The following is a 15,186-nucleotide window of genomic DNA, read 5'->3' on the forward strand; positions in this document are numbered from 1 at the left end:
GAAACACTAATCACATAACATGGGCATCCTACATCATAAGCACCAAGGCACACATAAATCTTGTTATTTTCACAAGCAACGTATAGCATGTCAAATAGAAATCCAAAAATATGATTAAGAAGAGCCATATACCTTAACTGTCATACTCATGCACATACGGCAAACCAAAAACAATCACCGGCATGAGCCCCAAAAAAGAAAAAAACAATAAAATCTATTTTTGGGGGGCTTCGCCCATCAATGCCCCCTCCCTCCCCATAAAGCTTGTAAACAAAAACCAACACCAATCACAATTATAGTTAAACATGCCAGGGCACATGCACGACCCCTTCAACGTCCTATGATAGCAAGCAAAACAATGGCATCTGACAAGATGTTCTTGCATGGCCAGTATCGACCATGATTGCCGATGATATTAGCTGGCCTAACTTTTTTTATTGTGTTTGCTGTAAAGGGCTCGAGTGTTCAACCCCATTTTCTGAAGATGTTGTTATATTAGAAGATGCACTTGATGTTGAATTACGATGAATGTGTAGACCATTCCCTGCACTTGGTGGGCCCGCTGCCGCGGGCTTTTGACCCTCCTCCGCTAGTTTTTTTAGAAGGTTCATCACGGTTGGAAGGAACTTAGTAAGCAAGGAGAGAAGACCCGGAAGCTGCATGTGAATACAGATCAAGAATAAGGCCAGCATAATAAAATAATAATAATAATAATAAGAGATTCTATTGCCACAACAACTTTTGCTAACGCCACCCCAATACATAAGTAAATCACCAAAGAATTAGCACACGCTTGGGGTGCTGTTAGAAAAAGTTGGTATGGCAATAGAAGCTCCCTAATAATAATAATTATTATAATAATAAACTCTTTTAGCTTAATATACTCACAGCGCCATTGCGGAATTCACCCGAGATGTCTAACTGGACCCATAGAGCTTTGACAAGTAGAAAAGTAACAAAGATGACAAAAAGATATAAAGGATTCCTGCCAAGCAAAGTCGCCAAAGTAGACAAACAATGGTATAAGGAAGGCAGGACATGAAAGCTTTGGCACAAACGTACTTCAATTACACAACAAAATGGTGATTAAGTACCTTAGAAGTGTCATAAATTCATTGAATCCAAGGACAACCAAGGCAGCAATCGCCCATGGAGGTGGTAACCAGTTGTTATTACGCTTATTGGCTTCCTGAAAAAATGAAATCCAATCAGACATCCTTGATGATAGTAAAAGTTTTGGAGGGTAAACTACTGAAAATGAAATTGGTATAGTTGTCATTATCATAGAGAGCTGCTACTGGCACCCCAACTTTTACTTATCACACCCAATTAAAATAAAATAAAAATCCAGTGAATGGTTGAGAATAAGTAATAGTTAGGGTGCCAATAGTAAAAATAATGTTTAAAAACATAGTATGTTTGAGAGCGCGCCTGAGCAGAAATGGCCTGAGTAACACTGTACTCCGTCTCCACCTTGAATTGCCTCCACAAAGATTTGCATTGGACAGGTGTAATTAAAGTTTTAGTTGAGGGAACCTGGAAAAAAAAAACATATTATAAACCCAAATGAATGCATTACAGTAAGGAGAATAATCTCTTGAAAATAGTCTTTTTATTACCTCCAAAATGAGGATACAAGGATACCATCTAACTCGTAAACGAGCATAAAGTACAATATGTCAGTCTCTTGACATGGGCATCTAAATCCTAAAAGCTTTCCATTTGGATATCGGAGTAAATAATAATAAAAAATAACCGTAACTCATGTCAATGATGCATTTTATAGGTATGATTACGATGTGATTTCATTATGGATCCCTAACAGGTGCTGAGATGTTGAACATGTTTGAAGCCAAAAGAGATATACAGATCGTAGTTCCCTACAGATTTAAATTGATTTACCTACTCACTCCAAAGATTAAGAGTACATGAAAAATTATGCTTCAAATTATGACCCAAGAAATCAAATAAGCAACAACAAACTGAGGTAATCAAGAACAAGATAACCGTTAAGTTTTTTTTATTACCAGACCAACTTTTGCTAATGCCAGCCCAGGATGTGTGCTAATTCTTTGGTGACTGGCATATGAGTTGGGGAGGCGTCAGCAAAAGTTGGTGTGGCAATAGAATCTCTATTTAATAAATCTTCCTCCTCCTTTTCTGTCCAATGAATGGAGTATATCCTCCCCAACATTAATATTGTTCACACACGCATAGAAAAGGAACCTAGGCATCAGGTGAAACCCGAGGACGAATGGTGCAGTTCCACTCTAAGGTCCCATCTGTTCATTTTTACTAAAATATACCTCCAAATAGAAAACAACTAAAGAATAGAAGGAATCAGTCATACAACCATGGACTTAAGCATGGTTTAAAATATCGCATCGATTGATTATTTCGGATAATGAAAAGATCGATATAGTATGCTGATACATACACAATACACTGCCGAAACATTTAATGTTTCAAGTTCAATGTTTTGTATCTGTCTTGGCCAATACTGATACATATCAACCGATACATTCCGATATTTTAAACCATGGACTTAACAACACATCAAGAACGAATTTCAACAGCAACAAATGATCACCTCTTCCCAGGTACTTGAGGCCAATGGATCAAATGATGTGACGCTCTTGTTAGTAACACCACTACCAGCCGAATCCACTAGAGCAAGTGAGAGAGTATTCTCTATATTGTCAGCATTGTCATCCAACCGGACAACAGCCATAACAGAGAGCAACTTCAAGGACTGAAACACAAGTAAGATCTTTAGTACTCCACATGGCAATGGAAAACGTAAGATTCAACAACAGAAATGTGAAGTTGTGACGTACTGCAGAGCGAGCAGTTTTTGTGATTTCCCGTATGTCTTCCTTCCCAGTCCAAACCCTTGGCATTGAATCAGAATCATGGGTAAACAACGTTGAAAACCTGCAAATAATTTTAGATGGTTATACTCCCATTGGGTCAACTAGGAAGAGCTTTGTATACAAGCAAGGCATAAAATGGGTCGGATTTTATCCGAATAATACAAATTTACGGGTTTGGACCATTGGAGTAGACCTGAAAAAATGGGTCGAATATGGATTGATGACCCTTGATCCGGGTCGAATACACATCCATCCCTATATCTGCCTAGATCCAAATGATATATTGCTTTGAAAATTATATTCTTATGTTTTTCAAAATATCTTTTTTCTACTACTTTAATATAACATGAATTCTTATAAGAAATTATAATAGTAAAGTAGAATAGTATAGCAATAAGAACAGAAATATAGAAAAAAGAATGTTGAATGGTCTGAAATTATCCGAACCAAATCAAGTAATTGGTTGGGTCGGGTTAGATTTAGTGAAAGCAAAATGGTTTGGATATGGTTTTAGCCAATAGGATCCAAATAAAAAATTCGGATCTGGATATGGATATACTCAGGTTCGGTCTGAACCCAACCCATTTTAAGCCCTATATACAAGAATTTCTAGTGGTGCTACCTGTCCTTCATACGGATCAGGACTCTTCCGGCTTCTTCTCTTGCCTTCGCTTCAACAACACTTCTTGCATGACCCTCTAGGCTTGAAAGCATTTCATCGACAGTTTTTTCGTCAATGTCGAAACCAGTGAGTGCACTGGAGAACCCAGAGAGAGCCGATTCTGTTTCACGACGAAGAAGGTTTCTTATGGCTGGCCATGTATCATTGCTAGCTGCATCTAGAAGAGCGGCTGTGGGTTCTGATAGAGCCTTATCAAGTTTTCCCTGCATGCATATCAAAGGCTGTCAATTAAGTATTCATAACGACAATTTAATGTGCCGAGTAACAAATAGAATCCATGGGTATATATCACTTCAATCAAGGAAACACAAATATTTAGAACTTGAAAACTTGATGAGAAAATATTATCCATGTTCTCATACCTCATATAAGGAGATAAGTTCAGACAATTTGGAAGCACGAACTGAAGCAATGTGTGCAAGTATATCACGCTGAAGCTTATCCCGAACTTTGGATGGGTCCCAGTTTGCTTGTTCAATATGTGCATCTGTAAACCCAATAAGATCAATATACCATTCACCTAAGATAGATATGAAACAAAATGTACCATAGCATTCATTAAAATTTTTAAGTCAGTTCATGGTCGAGAGAATGTAAACCTAGACTTTGTAAAGGCATACCAGTCTCTGTTGGTTGTATTTTGTAGCGATATTTTCTTCTTAAACACTATGCAGTAAATAGTCTTTTAAGTGCCCCTTGAATGAGAATACACTTTTCATACCCCCAGCATTGAAGTCATTTCAGGAGCCATTAGACAACTATTTGAGACCTTAGATTTGGGATACTTCAATTCACTTTCTCAGCAGAATTACTCAATCTAAAATTGTGGAAGAAGAAAAAGAAACTTAGCAAAATCAGATTTTTATGTTACTCTATTTTCTCTCCTTTTACAATCTGTCGAGTGTATATTTTCCTCCACTCTCGGGTGCTCATACCCCAATCAAGTCCCGTCTTATATTCATAGTTCTCTCCCTCTCCAACAGTTCGGTCTTTTGGAGTAGTTGGTTGGTAAACATGGTATCAGAGCGCTAGGTTCGTATACGCCACAGGTTCGATTCTTTCCACCCTTATAGGTGAGGGGAAGTATCGAGTGTATATTTTCCTCCACTCTCAGTTGTCTCATACCCCAGTTAAGTCCCGTGCCTCTTATATTCATATTTCTCTCCCTCTCCAACATATCAGTCTTTTGGAGTAGTTGGTTGGTTGACACAATCCCCATCATCTCCATCAGAATTAGATCATTTTGGGATGAAATCCAGGTTTGTGATTCAAAGCACACAAAAAATAAAGAAGTGGGCAGCCAAAGGTTTTGATAGGCTTATGTTTGTAGGACTTCTATGTGACCTTTCAGTACAGTTTTTTCTTTCCTTCACTTTATTTGTGATGGTTATGTTCATTTCTTATGCGTAAAGTGGATATAAAAAATATAAAAAAAATTGATCACATGAAAAGCATAAAAAGTAATCATTAATCTATGTTCTCTCATTAAAATGATTCATGTGTATACTAACAGTAATGCTGAATTGCAGTAGTTCTAGTTTGTTGATGACAGATTCAATCATCACATTTATTCACAAATAAGAACAAAATTAATAATAATGTATTAGAAAAACACGTTCTTTTGGCCAATTTTTTTCAACATCCGTGAACTCTAAGGAAAATATAGTACACCAGTGGCACTTTAGACATTTTTATTTCAATAAATATTCAACCACAACAGCATTATGACTCCAACTCTCCAACCCTGATTCATCCTCTTACAAAACCCTCACTAAAGAAACGTGTTCAAGAGAAAAAATATGTCTAACCTCTCATATTTTGTATGTTTGAAAACGGAATTGACATCTTTCTAAGAAACCTTTTTAGATGCCATAAAAAAAAATTATTTAGACTCAATAAGAATTTTCAAAAGTTCTTACTTTTTATCTCTTGCAAAGATCTTCCCAACATTAACTAAATATATCTAACTATAAAATTTACATTAAAATTCACTTAAAACCAATACATTTTGATTTATAATGACAAACAATGAAAAGTGGAATAAAGTAGTCTTATGATTTCCGAAAAGGAAAATTCCAATACTTCAACATCAGGTGCTCAAGTATCCCCGCTAGTAGTGGTGGTGGTGATAATAAGAAAAAGAAATGAAAGAAACATAGGATATATAGGATGGGATGGGATAGGATAGGAAAGCAGTGAACACTCAATATCTTCTTTTATTTTTTGATAAGTAAAGATGAATTTATTAAAAAGGAAAGAAAATAAAAAAGGGAGGTCAAGGTGACCAGCCCGAATACAACAAGAAAGGAAGCCATCCACAGAAACAGCAAGGTGCCCGAACCCGAATACATTAGGAAGCAGAAAACATGAACGTTGTGACAAAACCATGATATTATGTGTATACATACATACCAAATAGGATGGAAGTATAGTGTTTCCTGTTATACCTGCACATCCTTCATCAAATACTGACATAAAAGATAGACTGCAATCATTAGCAGCAACGGCAAATTCTTTCCCTCCATTTAGAGCCTTATCAAATGCTTCCTTGAAATTATCTAGAGTTATAGACCGCAGATGTGACAACATGGATTGATAGGCTGGTTGGATTAGCTAAAAAATCATCAAACATGCAATCAGAAGATAATAAAATAAATAAAAAAAGGAGAAAAAGTCTTCTTATCAATCAACCTTAGGAAGACAATCACATTACTCAATGTTCATAAACTCATGCACAAACTTGGAACAGATATTTAGTTACAAATCCAAAGCAGTTAGATTATGAAGAAAACTTACCACTATATAGTTTTATATAAATCCGAGTTTGAAATAATTACCCAAAATCGGGTCAAATTGATTTAAATCAACCGGATTCCGACAAATAGCAAGTTTTAGACCATGTTATTAAGTAGATACATATATTTAAATAATAAAAAAAACTATTAAAAAGAATAGAATCATCATCATCATCATCATCATAATAATAATAATTGGAAGATACAAAAGGCATGCATGCCAAATTCTGAACCTATATCTCTGATCAATCATGGACATTTGCACATTACATATCAGAAAAGCCTCAATCTTGGATACTTCAAGGACCACCTAGATTTTGCTCAAAATTTTGTGTATGGGTGCTCACTCCATGTCCTGCTAGGTCAAGAAATACTGATCTAAAAGTTTTAATTGAAAATTTCTAAATCTTAAATTCTCTATAGTTCCTTAAATTGAATACGGGAGAGAATTTGCGTTATCATTTTACATCCAAAGTCATTAGATTATGCGCACTGGCAAAAACAATATTTCTCAATGCATACGGTAAAAATGGAACAAAGGTCGTAAATTCTAAAAGAACAGAAGGCACGGAGCATTACTTGCAGCACTTTCACTTCTAACTGCTGACGTTTTGCAGTCCTGACACTTTCTTCAAAGTAAAAAACTTCTGCATCATACCTACACGAGAAGAAAATAAATGCCTCAACTCAAAATTCGTAATGGATATATCAATATCATCCAGAACTCTAATAAAAGTGCAAAACATGTCAACCAACAACAAGGAGATTTTTTGGATGATAAAAATAGTAGTTCCAATTTAACTTTTTTTTGGTAAACAACAACAACAAACAAAGTTGTGCCACAATGACTAGGTTACGTGAGCTCACACCACAGCGTGCTGTGAAGAAAGTAATAAGAAAGGCCTATTTTCTCTAAACTAGAATATCAAGAAGCAAAAGACAAACTAGAAGCCTTCAACAATGAGATCATCAATTTAATGCACAGAGTAAGCAACTGAAAAAAAAAATTACAATGTAATGCTCACTAATAAAAAAAATAACAAATAAAATAAAAATAAAAAACTATTTGGTGAATGAACAGAACACCACTGTTAAGTTTTAACCATATCGAAAGGGAAACAAGTTCACTGGAAAATACACTCAGCAACCCAAAGAAACAAGAAGCCTTAGCTGTCCATTAGCTCTTACATAGAAGAACAATTGAACTTGAGTAAACTAAGTTGGTGAGTCATTTACATATATGTCATAAACTATTTTTTCTATACGCTCTTACAGATAGAAACTAGACTGCTAAACATGAACCTTGTTCCAATATGACCCAACCAATTTGATCAGGTATTCGCCGTAATTTTTTTCATAGTTGTGTAGGTGGGGATCTGGTATTTTACTATTTTCTGAGTCCTTATGTAAGGAATTAGAAAAGAAAATACAGATAAATTATCATAAGGTGGCACAGAGGCCCGCATTATGAATATTGTGCAAATAAACCTATTTCCATTGAAAAAAAAAAACTCACCCTGATAAACATGTCTTGAGGATTAAGCTCAGCTTCTTTCCAAAACCCGAAACTGGGCCAGACTGCACAGCCTCTTCCAGCTGACGCCAGTCCTGCAACAGTTACAAAGAAAATACAAGGGTCAGTAATCAATTCTTTACACATTACTAGTAATAAATACATTGAAATTATGTCGAAAATGAAATATTTGGACGATGAACACTGAGTACCTCATTTTCAGTTAAACAAGCAAACTTTTCATCGGCTATTTCTTCACAACGTACTGTGGCAACCATAACCTACAAATAAGAATGACAACGTACATAAAAATAAAGTCTACATATTTGATCAGTGGTTTCCAATTGAGAGATTAATCACAACATCACCTTATGGGCAGGAAGATCAAGGTCCTTGTTCTCCTTAATAATTTTCCAGATCTGTTGTGAACTAAATGAAAACCCTGAAGCAGGAACTACACCTCGTCGGTCACCAGCAAGTCCACCAGGAGCAATAGAATGGAAGAATCTTTGCCTTAGACTAGCAACCTTCATTTTTCATTGATAATGAAAAATAAAATTAGCTATGCAGAATCCCATTTCCAAAAGGATTATATGTCATTTAACAAACAATTCATAGGTTCAAGTTATCCAATTATATATGAAAATCTAAAGTACACCACATAAGATACAAGTAAATTATAATAATAATAATAATCTATATTATAAAACACAACTGTGGGTTCCACTTTCTTTGTCTCAAGATTTATACCCCATAAACAACGTATTTCAAAGACAAGTTTTACCTTTTCTCTTCTTCCCCTTTCCAAAAATACCCCTAACTTTATTCTCTTTCTTCCTTTGCCCTTTTATAACATTACCCCTCCAACTTTATTGTCTTTCCTCTTCTCTCCACTTTCTTATAGTACCTCTCCAACTTTATTATTTTTCATCTTTTACCTCTTGACCCCAGAGATTTTTAATAATAGCCCTACAACTTTATTATTTTTCCTCTTTTACCCCCTTAACCCCAAAGAGGATGCCCATGTGTGCCGTAGGCATGGCAAACTCCAATAATAATAAGAATAAGAATATATTTTGTGTACCTGTTCTTTAAATTGCTCTTCCTTTTCTTCATAACTTGAAAGAGCAGTAACTTCAACCTGGCAATTTAAATACAATAACACAAGTAATATAAGCACTTCCGAGTATATAAAAAAAAGGAAAGACATGGCAAAGCTTATATTGAGTGAGCCCATGAAATCTTACATTAAAAAATTCACTCAATGGGGTCTCCTTGTGGGCTTGTGGTTTAGGAACAGTATCCCATATCTGCAAACAAAAATATTGGTAAACACACAACGCCATTATCATTGATGCATTAAGTAAGGAAGCACTAATCCTCCGTACCTTTTGAATATCTTCCCTCAGAACAGGTTCCAAATTTTCCAATGGTGTCTATGGAGAACATACAAAATAAGCAGCAATCAATACTCAAAACAAAGAAAGAAAGAGAAAAAAAATTCTGAAGGTACAAATCTCAAAATTAGATAGGATCTGGGAAACGCACCCTTGTTTTATCACGTATGACAAACAGCAAAGTTGTTCTACGTGGACTGAACAAGCGCATCATGACCTGTTTATGGAAATAGTGATATACCATCAAAAGAATGAATAAGATTTAAAATAATTGCTTACACAAGGCATGTCTAAAGAAAATACCTGGAACACAGTCTTTAGAAGAGGCTTATTGGCAGCCTGCTCACGACCAATATCATGACACCACCTAACAAGAAAATAATTAAACAGATCTACTTATGGAAACTATAACAAGAAACCTCACCTGAAACAGAAAGAATAACAATTTACACAATTGAACGAGAAGCCATGCTTGCTTACATGTTTATAAGGACTATATCTGATACCGCAAGAGCAAAAAGGGCACTTTGTTTTTCAAATGCAGTATCATCCTGAAAATAATACAAAAAAAAAAATTATTAAAGGAGCAACAAGTATGGATGGGCTTATTCAAATTTTAGTTCAATACTGCAAAATGGATCCCAACAAAACGATGAAAACACTGAATTATGATTTAGTCAAATTTTCCAACACCTATTGTAAGAAATCCAATTGATAGCTAAATCCTTAGGAACCATGCAGGGTAAATACAGTCCTTTGAAATCCAAATATTTACTTGATTTTGCTCACATAAACAATAAATCAAGTATCGGGATTTGTTTTGCAAAACCAACATCTTTGGGATAAGGCTTCAGTGATGATGATCATAAAAAACTCAGATGGCCAAATGGACGCAAATAAGATACTGTTAGTTCTCAATAACATTATAAGGAAGAGGACATGCTAAAGTGACAAATCCAAGGATTGGAAAAGAAAGCGGCGCAGGTTACATGAAACACAGAAGGTTTACATACAGGAGTCCAGAATGAATTTGTTTTCAAAATGGCACTCAATGAACCTGAAATTCTTAAAGTGAAAAACTATGTTTTTTAAAAGATTTCGAATGTATAAAATGAAACAGTCATGAAGATAAGGCACAAACAAAATGTGTGATAATAAAAACAATGACGGAGAGACTAATGCACAATAACATCAAAGATGGATGAATGAAAATGGATGAATAGACTTGCAAACACACCTCTCCTCGTTCTCTTCCATCAGTACCCTCCAAATCCATAACAAGTGTACAAGGTTCAATACCAGTGCATTTTGCCATCCAAATGCCTTTAGTAGTTTGAGACCTGAAAAGGACCTCTCATATTTATAATGCTAAAGCATAACAAAATATGGTGAATGATGACAAATTTTGAAAGTGACGATATGAGAACTTGCCTTCCCCTAAAAGCATCCATCTCTCTAAAGTTGGTTCTGAATAGATGGTTTAAAAGTGTGCTCTTCCCTGTGCAAATCATAGAAGATATGATTTAATTCTTTTCGGATACATTTTACTTCGAATAATATACAGGTATTAAATGCTAATGAAGGGAAAAATTGGTATAAATAGAGACCACAAACATGGTGGGCCAAAAACACTTCAAAACATCATGAACAAGGACTCCAAAATGTACAGAAGTACTTAATTACTACTGGAGCTAGAAATCACTCAACTGTCAGGGTGCTTCAAAATGATTGACTAGTAGTAGCCACGAGAAGGAATTGTGAGAAAAGGTAGAAGAAATAATAAAGTAGAAAAAGAAAAAAACTAGAGAGAACATTTGGCAATAGAAATATTTTGAGAGATAGTAGCAGAAAGGAAATGATAACTGGCGATAGTAGCAGTATTTGACTACTAAAATAAACTCGAATTAGGGAAGTTTAGAGATGTAGCAATGCATACCACTACTTTGTGGACCCATGATAGAGACCACTGCATAGGAGATTCCACATTCACCCAACTTCACCTCCTTTGAAAATTTGTCAAGTCCAGTAACATTAAATGTACCATCTCCATCAATGAGTTGGGTGGAGCAAGGGTCATCACTCTTTTCTGCAATAAAAAACAATCATATTCCATGATTTCCAATATTTCAAATAGATTTAGCAATTTTCAAAGTACATAAGAACTTCATAATTCAACCATGACAATGAACTGCTTTATATTATGCTACTCAATCTGAATTTGAAGAAAAAAAAACTCTCAAAGATGTTTCAAGTGAGAGAGGAATATACTGCCGTGTTAACCCTTCGAGTGTACCCTCATCTGCCACACTTAAACACATCAACATTTTGATATTGCTTCTAGGGGCCAAATAGCTAATTCATTTCAAGTGAAGTCATTAGTTAAGAGTGAGAGGAAGAACCTATCAAGAGAGAGAGAGACCCAAAAGAATGTGGATGGAGGTAATGAAAGTAAATATGAACTCATTTTTAGCCAACCCAAATCTTCTGAATAAGGCTTTATTGTTGTTGTATCTCAAGTGAAGTCATATTCAAAAGACCTTGTTTTACAAGTATATTTCAAAATAATCATCTCTAATTCATTGTTTATTTGATAGGTAAGCTGGACTCGAACTCATGACCTCAAAGTTGCATTAAAATTTGTGAACCAACCAAGCTATGGGTCCAATCCCCTAAGTCATTATTTCCATCTCATCAACAATGATATTCTCCAAATATCGACCACCTTATGAAAAAGCCCATCATGGATCTTATCCAGATAATCTATAATACCATCTTCCACAATTGTAACAAAACATTTGAGGAATCCATTTCATCAGAGAAAAGTCTCTAACTACACTGTCTCTGAAATATCTGACTGAGTGCACCCCATTGTTTCCTCCACACTGTACAGCTACTCAATATTCAAAGACTACAATAGTGTTTGCTTAATTGATTGATGGGTTCTTTACCGAGTACCACAAAGACCGTAAAAAATCTCTGGCACCCCACCCCACCTCTTTACACAACCACTATGATCCAAAACTCAAAAGGGGATAAATCATTGATACAGACTTCTGTAATCATCCCTGGAAAATTATCTTCTGGGTATTGCTCCAACGATAAAAATTAGCTTTTTTACATTTAAAAAAGAAAAAAAAAAGTAGCCCTTTATATGCAAATCAACTCTTGGCTGCAATTCCAGGATCACTATTGTAATTGCTACCAACTCAATTAAAAACATGAACAACGAAAACGAACACAGATCGTAAATCACCTAAAAATATTAGATTACGCATAAAAGAAGAATCTTGAACAAGAAAAACATCACAAATCAGAGATAATTTTACCACAAAGATGAGAGAATAAAGTTAAAAGGGATCAAAGATGATGGAATCGAAGACGTACCCATTGAACTAGACTGATTTCTATGCAGGGAAAGTTCGAGAAAAAACGGATTGCGGGATCAGCAGATGAACCTCCAAAATCTTTCAAATGTCGATCAACTTGTGAGATCAGCTCTTCTAAAAAGTATATAAGTTGAGAGTTGTGGCTGCTACGGTGAAAGAAAAATATAAATTTTAAAAAATAAAAAGTGTAAGCGAGTGTAGAGAACGTATTTGACCGTATAAATATACGGTTGATATACTGACGGAACCGACCCATGTGGGATCCACCAACCGCCCAATTTCCTTTCCTGAAAAGCAAAAAACCGACCATTTTGTCCTCTTTTTGATGAACTTTTCTTTCTAATAAGTGTATATTTTATATAAGTCGTGGTCAATCCCCACTTTATGGTTTCGTTTTTACACTGCCTTACTTTTTCGGGAAAAGTACCAAAACGGTCATAGGGGATAAAATTACTGGTTGAATCATATTTTTAAAATATATTTATCAATGAGGGTATATAACCAGTATTTATATGTTATTTTTATCACAGTGGATACACTGCCTTACTTTTTAGGGGATAAAATTACTGGTTGAATCATATTTTTAAATATATTTATCAATGAGGGTATCTAACCAGTATTTATATGTTATTTTTATCACAATGGATACACTGCCTTACTTTTTAGGGAAAAGCACCAAAACAGTCATAGGGGATAAAATTACTGGTTCAATCATATTTTTAAAATATATTTATCAATGGGGTGTATAACCATTTTGGTATTTATATTTTATTTTTATCCAAATGGATATCTTTGTAAGGACATAAAATTGAATTTACTTCCATACGATTTTTTTATATTCATATAAATGAACTGCTTTTTTTCTAAAAAGGTATTCATTTTGCTGAATTTAAATTTATAATCCTTATTTTCAATATAAAATACACTAATTCTGGTTTGTCGTATTTTGTTGGAAAAAAATGGTGTTTTATTGGAGATTCATAAGTTGGCTAAAATGTAAATGTACCCATTCATCTAAGGGTGTCAATGGGTACATTTACCTGAAACCAAACTGAACCGAAAATCCCGATTCCAATTCCCTTTTTATTGGAATCAATTAGAGTCGGGTCTAATATGGAACTAAACCGATAGGAACCAGAACCATTAGGTTCTATCCAATGGATACCTGCGGGAACCTGGAACCGATTTATTTTTACATTATACATTATTCAAGATTATCCTATATTTTAAAATTAACATATATTATATAAAATTCTTCAAAATTTCATATAAATTAAATATTTGAGCTTAAGATGAGTCATTTCTTTTTAAATTTATTACTTATAAAGGAAATAAATTTTAATATTTGAAAATAAAAATCATTAAATCATCATTTTAGTGGAACAAATTATTATTAAGTTGATGCTTTACAAATAATATGTTAGTTTTTAGAAGGAATTTTTTTATATAATGATTTTAAAATAATTTTTCTCATTCGATTCTTGAGAATCAGAATTGACGGGTACTTGTGATTTTTTATGGTTCCAGTTCTAATTCCACTTATTTTAAAATTGGAACCGGAACTGATAAAATATAAAGGTTATGGTTCCAACATTCATAGGAACCGATCCATTGACACCCATTCAGCTATTTTGATGTAAATAAATAAATAGCAAAATTTATGTCCCTTTCAATAAATATTTCAAAAATGTTTTACTTATAAAACAACAACCTTTATGTAATTAAACATTTGTGCATATGCGGATTGATGTGTGTATAAGTAAAAGTTAACATGTTAGAGAATCACTCAAGAAAATATCGGTTTGTTCATTGAGACCCAAGTCGATGAGAACATAGAGATGACCCTAACGGTCAAATTAGAAATCAACTTAAGAATCAATAGTCGTCTCCACGATAAAAAACCAATTCTTGACCTAACCATTAGGGAACCTTTATGAAGTATGAACAAGAGATCAAGATAATCCACAAAGCACAGAATAACGATCAAACCAACCATGCCCTTGACAAAGGAATCATGATCCAAGAAGTCAACACCTTAACAAATGAGTCTGGCTTTAAAGCGGGCAAACCACTTCAAAATTTCGACAAAACCATCTTCGCAACATGTGTCTTTTTATCTTTATTTCCAACTCCTATTTTTCATTGATATTTGGCGTACTTTCTTAGAGACACCATGTGTAATCCATAGAAGAGAGTTCTACCAAAATTTTGAAGCGGAGTGATCGTTTCAAAAAGATCTCCTTAGTAAACATGTGGAATCTGAACAACTTGGCAAACGTGACCACTCACTGAGCACGAGCCATGGACACAGCATGCCACTCATTCCTAACTTCCAAAAGAATCATAAAAAATTATTTTAAAAAAGCTAAAAATAAACAGTCGTGCTGGAGAGACCTCGAGATTGTACCTCATATTATACCTCCTGATGTGAAAGTGTGTAGGAACCATAGATTCTTTTTTATTCATATCTCAATGAAACCATCTATGATTCCTATACACTTACACGTCAAGATGAGCGATATGAGGTACAATCTCGAGGT

At 34.6% G+C, this 15,186-nt stretch overlaps 1 protein-coding gene across 1 annotated transcript; it reads right to left on the reverse strand.

Moving 5' to 3' along the window:
* Positions 1–83: 83 nt before the first annotated feature.
* LOC147388580 (protein ROOT HAIR DEFECTIVE 3-like) lies at positions 84–12,851 on the reverse strand. Its single transcript, XM_086417871.1, has 23 exons — positions 12,645–12,851; positions 11,197–11,346; positions 10,692–10,758; positions 10,498–10,600; positions 9,741–9,811; positions 9,564–9,627; positions 9,412–9,477; positions 9,252–9,299; positions 9,111–9,173; positions 8,948–9,004; positions 8,232–8,390; positions 8,076–8,144; positions 7,867–7,958; positions 6,930–7,008; positions 6,003–6,168; positions 3,918–4,042; positions 3,496–3,758; positions 2,838–2,934; positions 2,591–2,752; positions 1,432–1,536; positions 1,095–1,189; positions 889–985; positions 84–656 (listed from the first exon to the last, which is right to left on the reverse strand). The coding sequence occupies exons 1-23, from the start codon at positions 12,646–12,648 to the stop codon at positions 435–437; spliced, it is 2,424 nt and encodes an 807-aa protein (XP_086273997.1). The 5' UTR covers positions 12,649–12,851; the 3' UTR covers positions 84–434.
* Between the last annotated feature and the right edge of the window lie 2,335 nt (positions 12,852–15,186).

Source organism: Akebia trifoliata, chromosome 12, assembly GCF_017979445.1.
Source record: "Akebia trifoliata isolate Shusen 1 chromosome 12, ASM1797944v1, whole genome shotgun sequence".
Taxonomy (NCBI): domain Eukaryota; kingdom Viridiplantae; phylum Streptophyta; class Magnoliopsida; order Ranunculales; family Lardizabalaceae; genus Akebia; species Akebia trifoliata.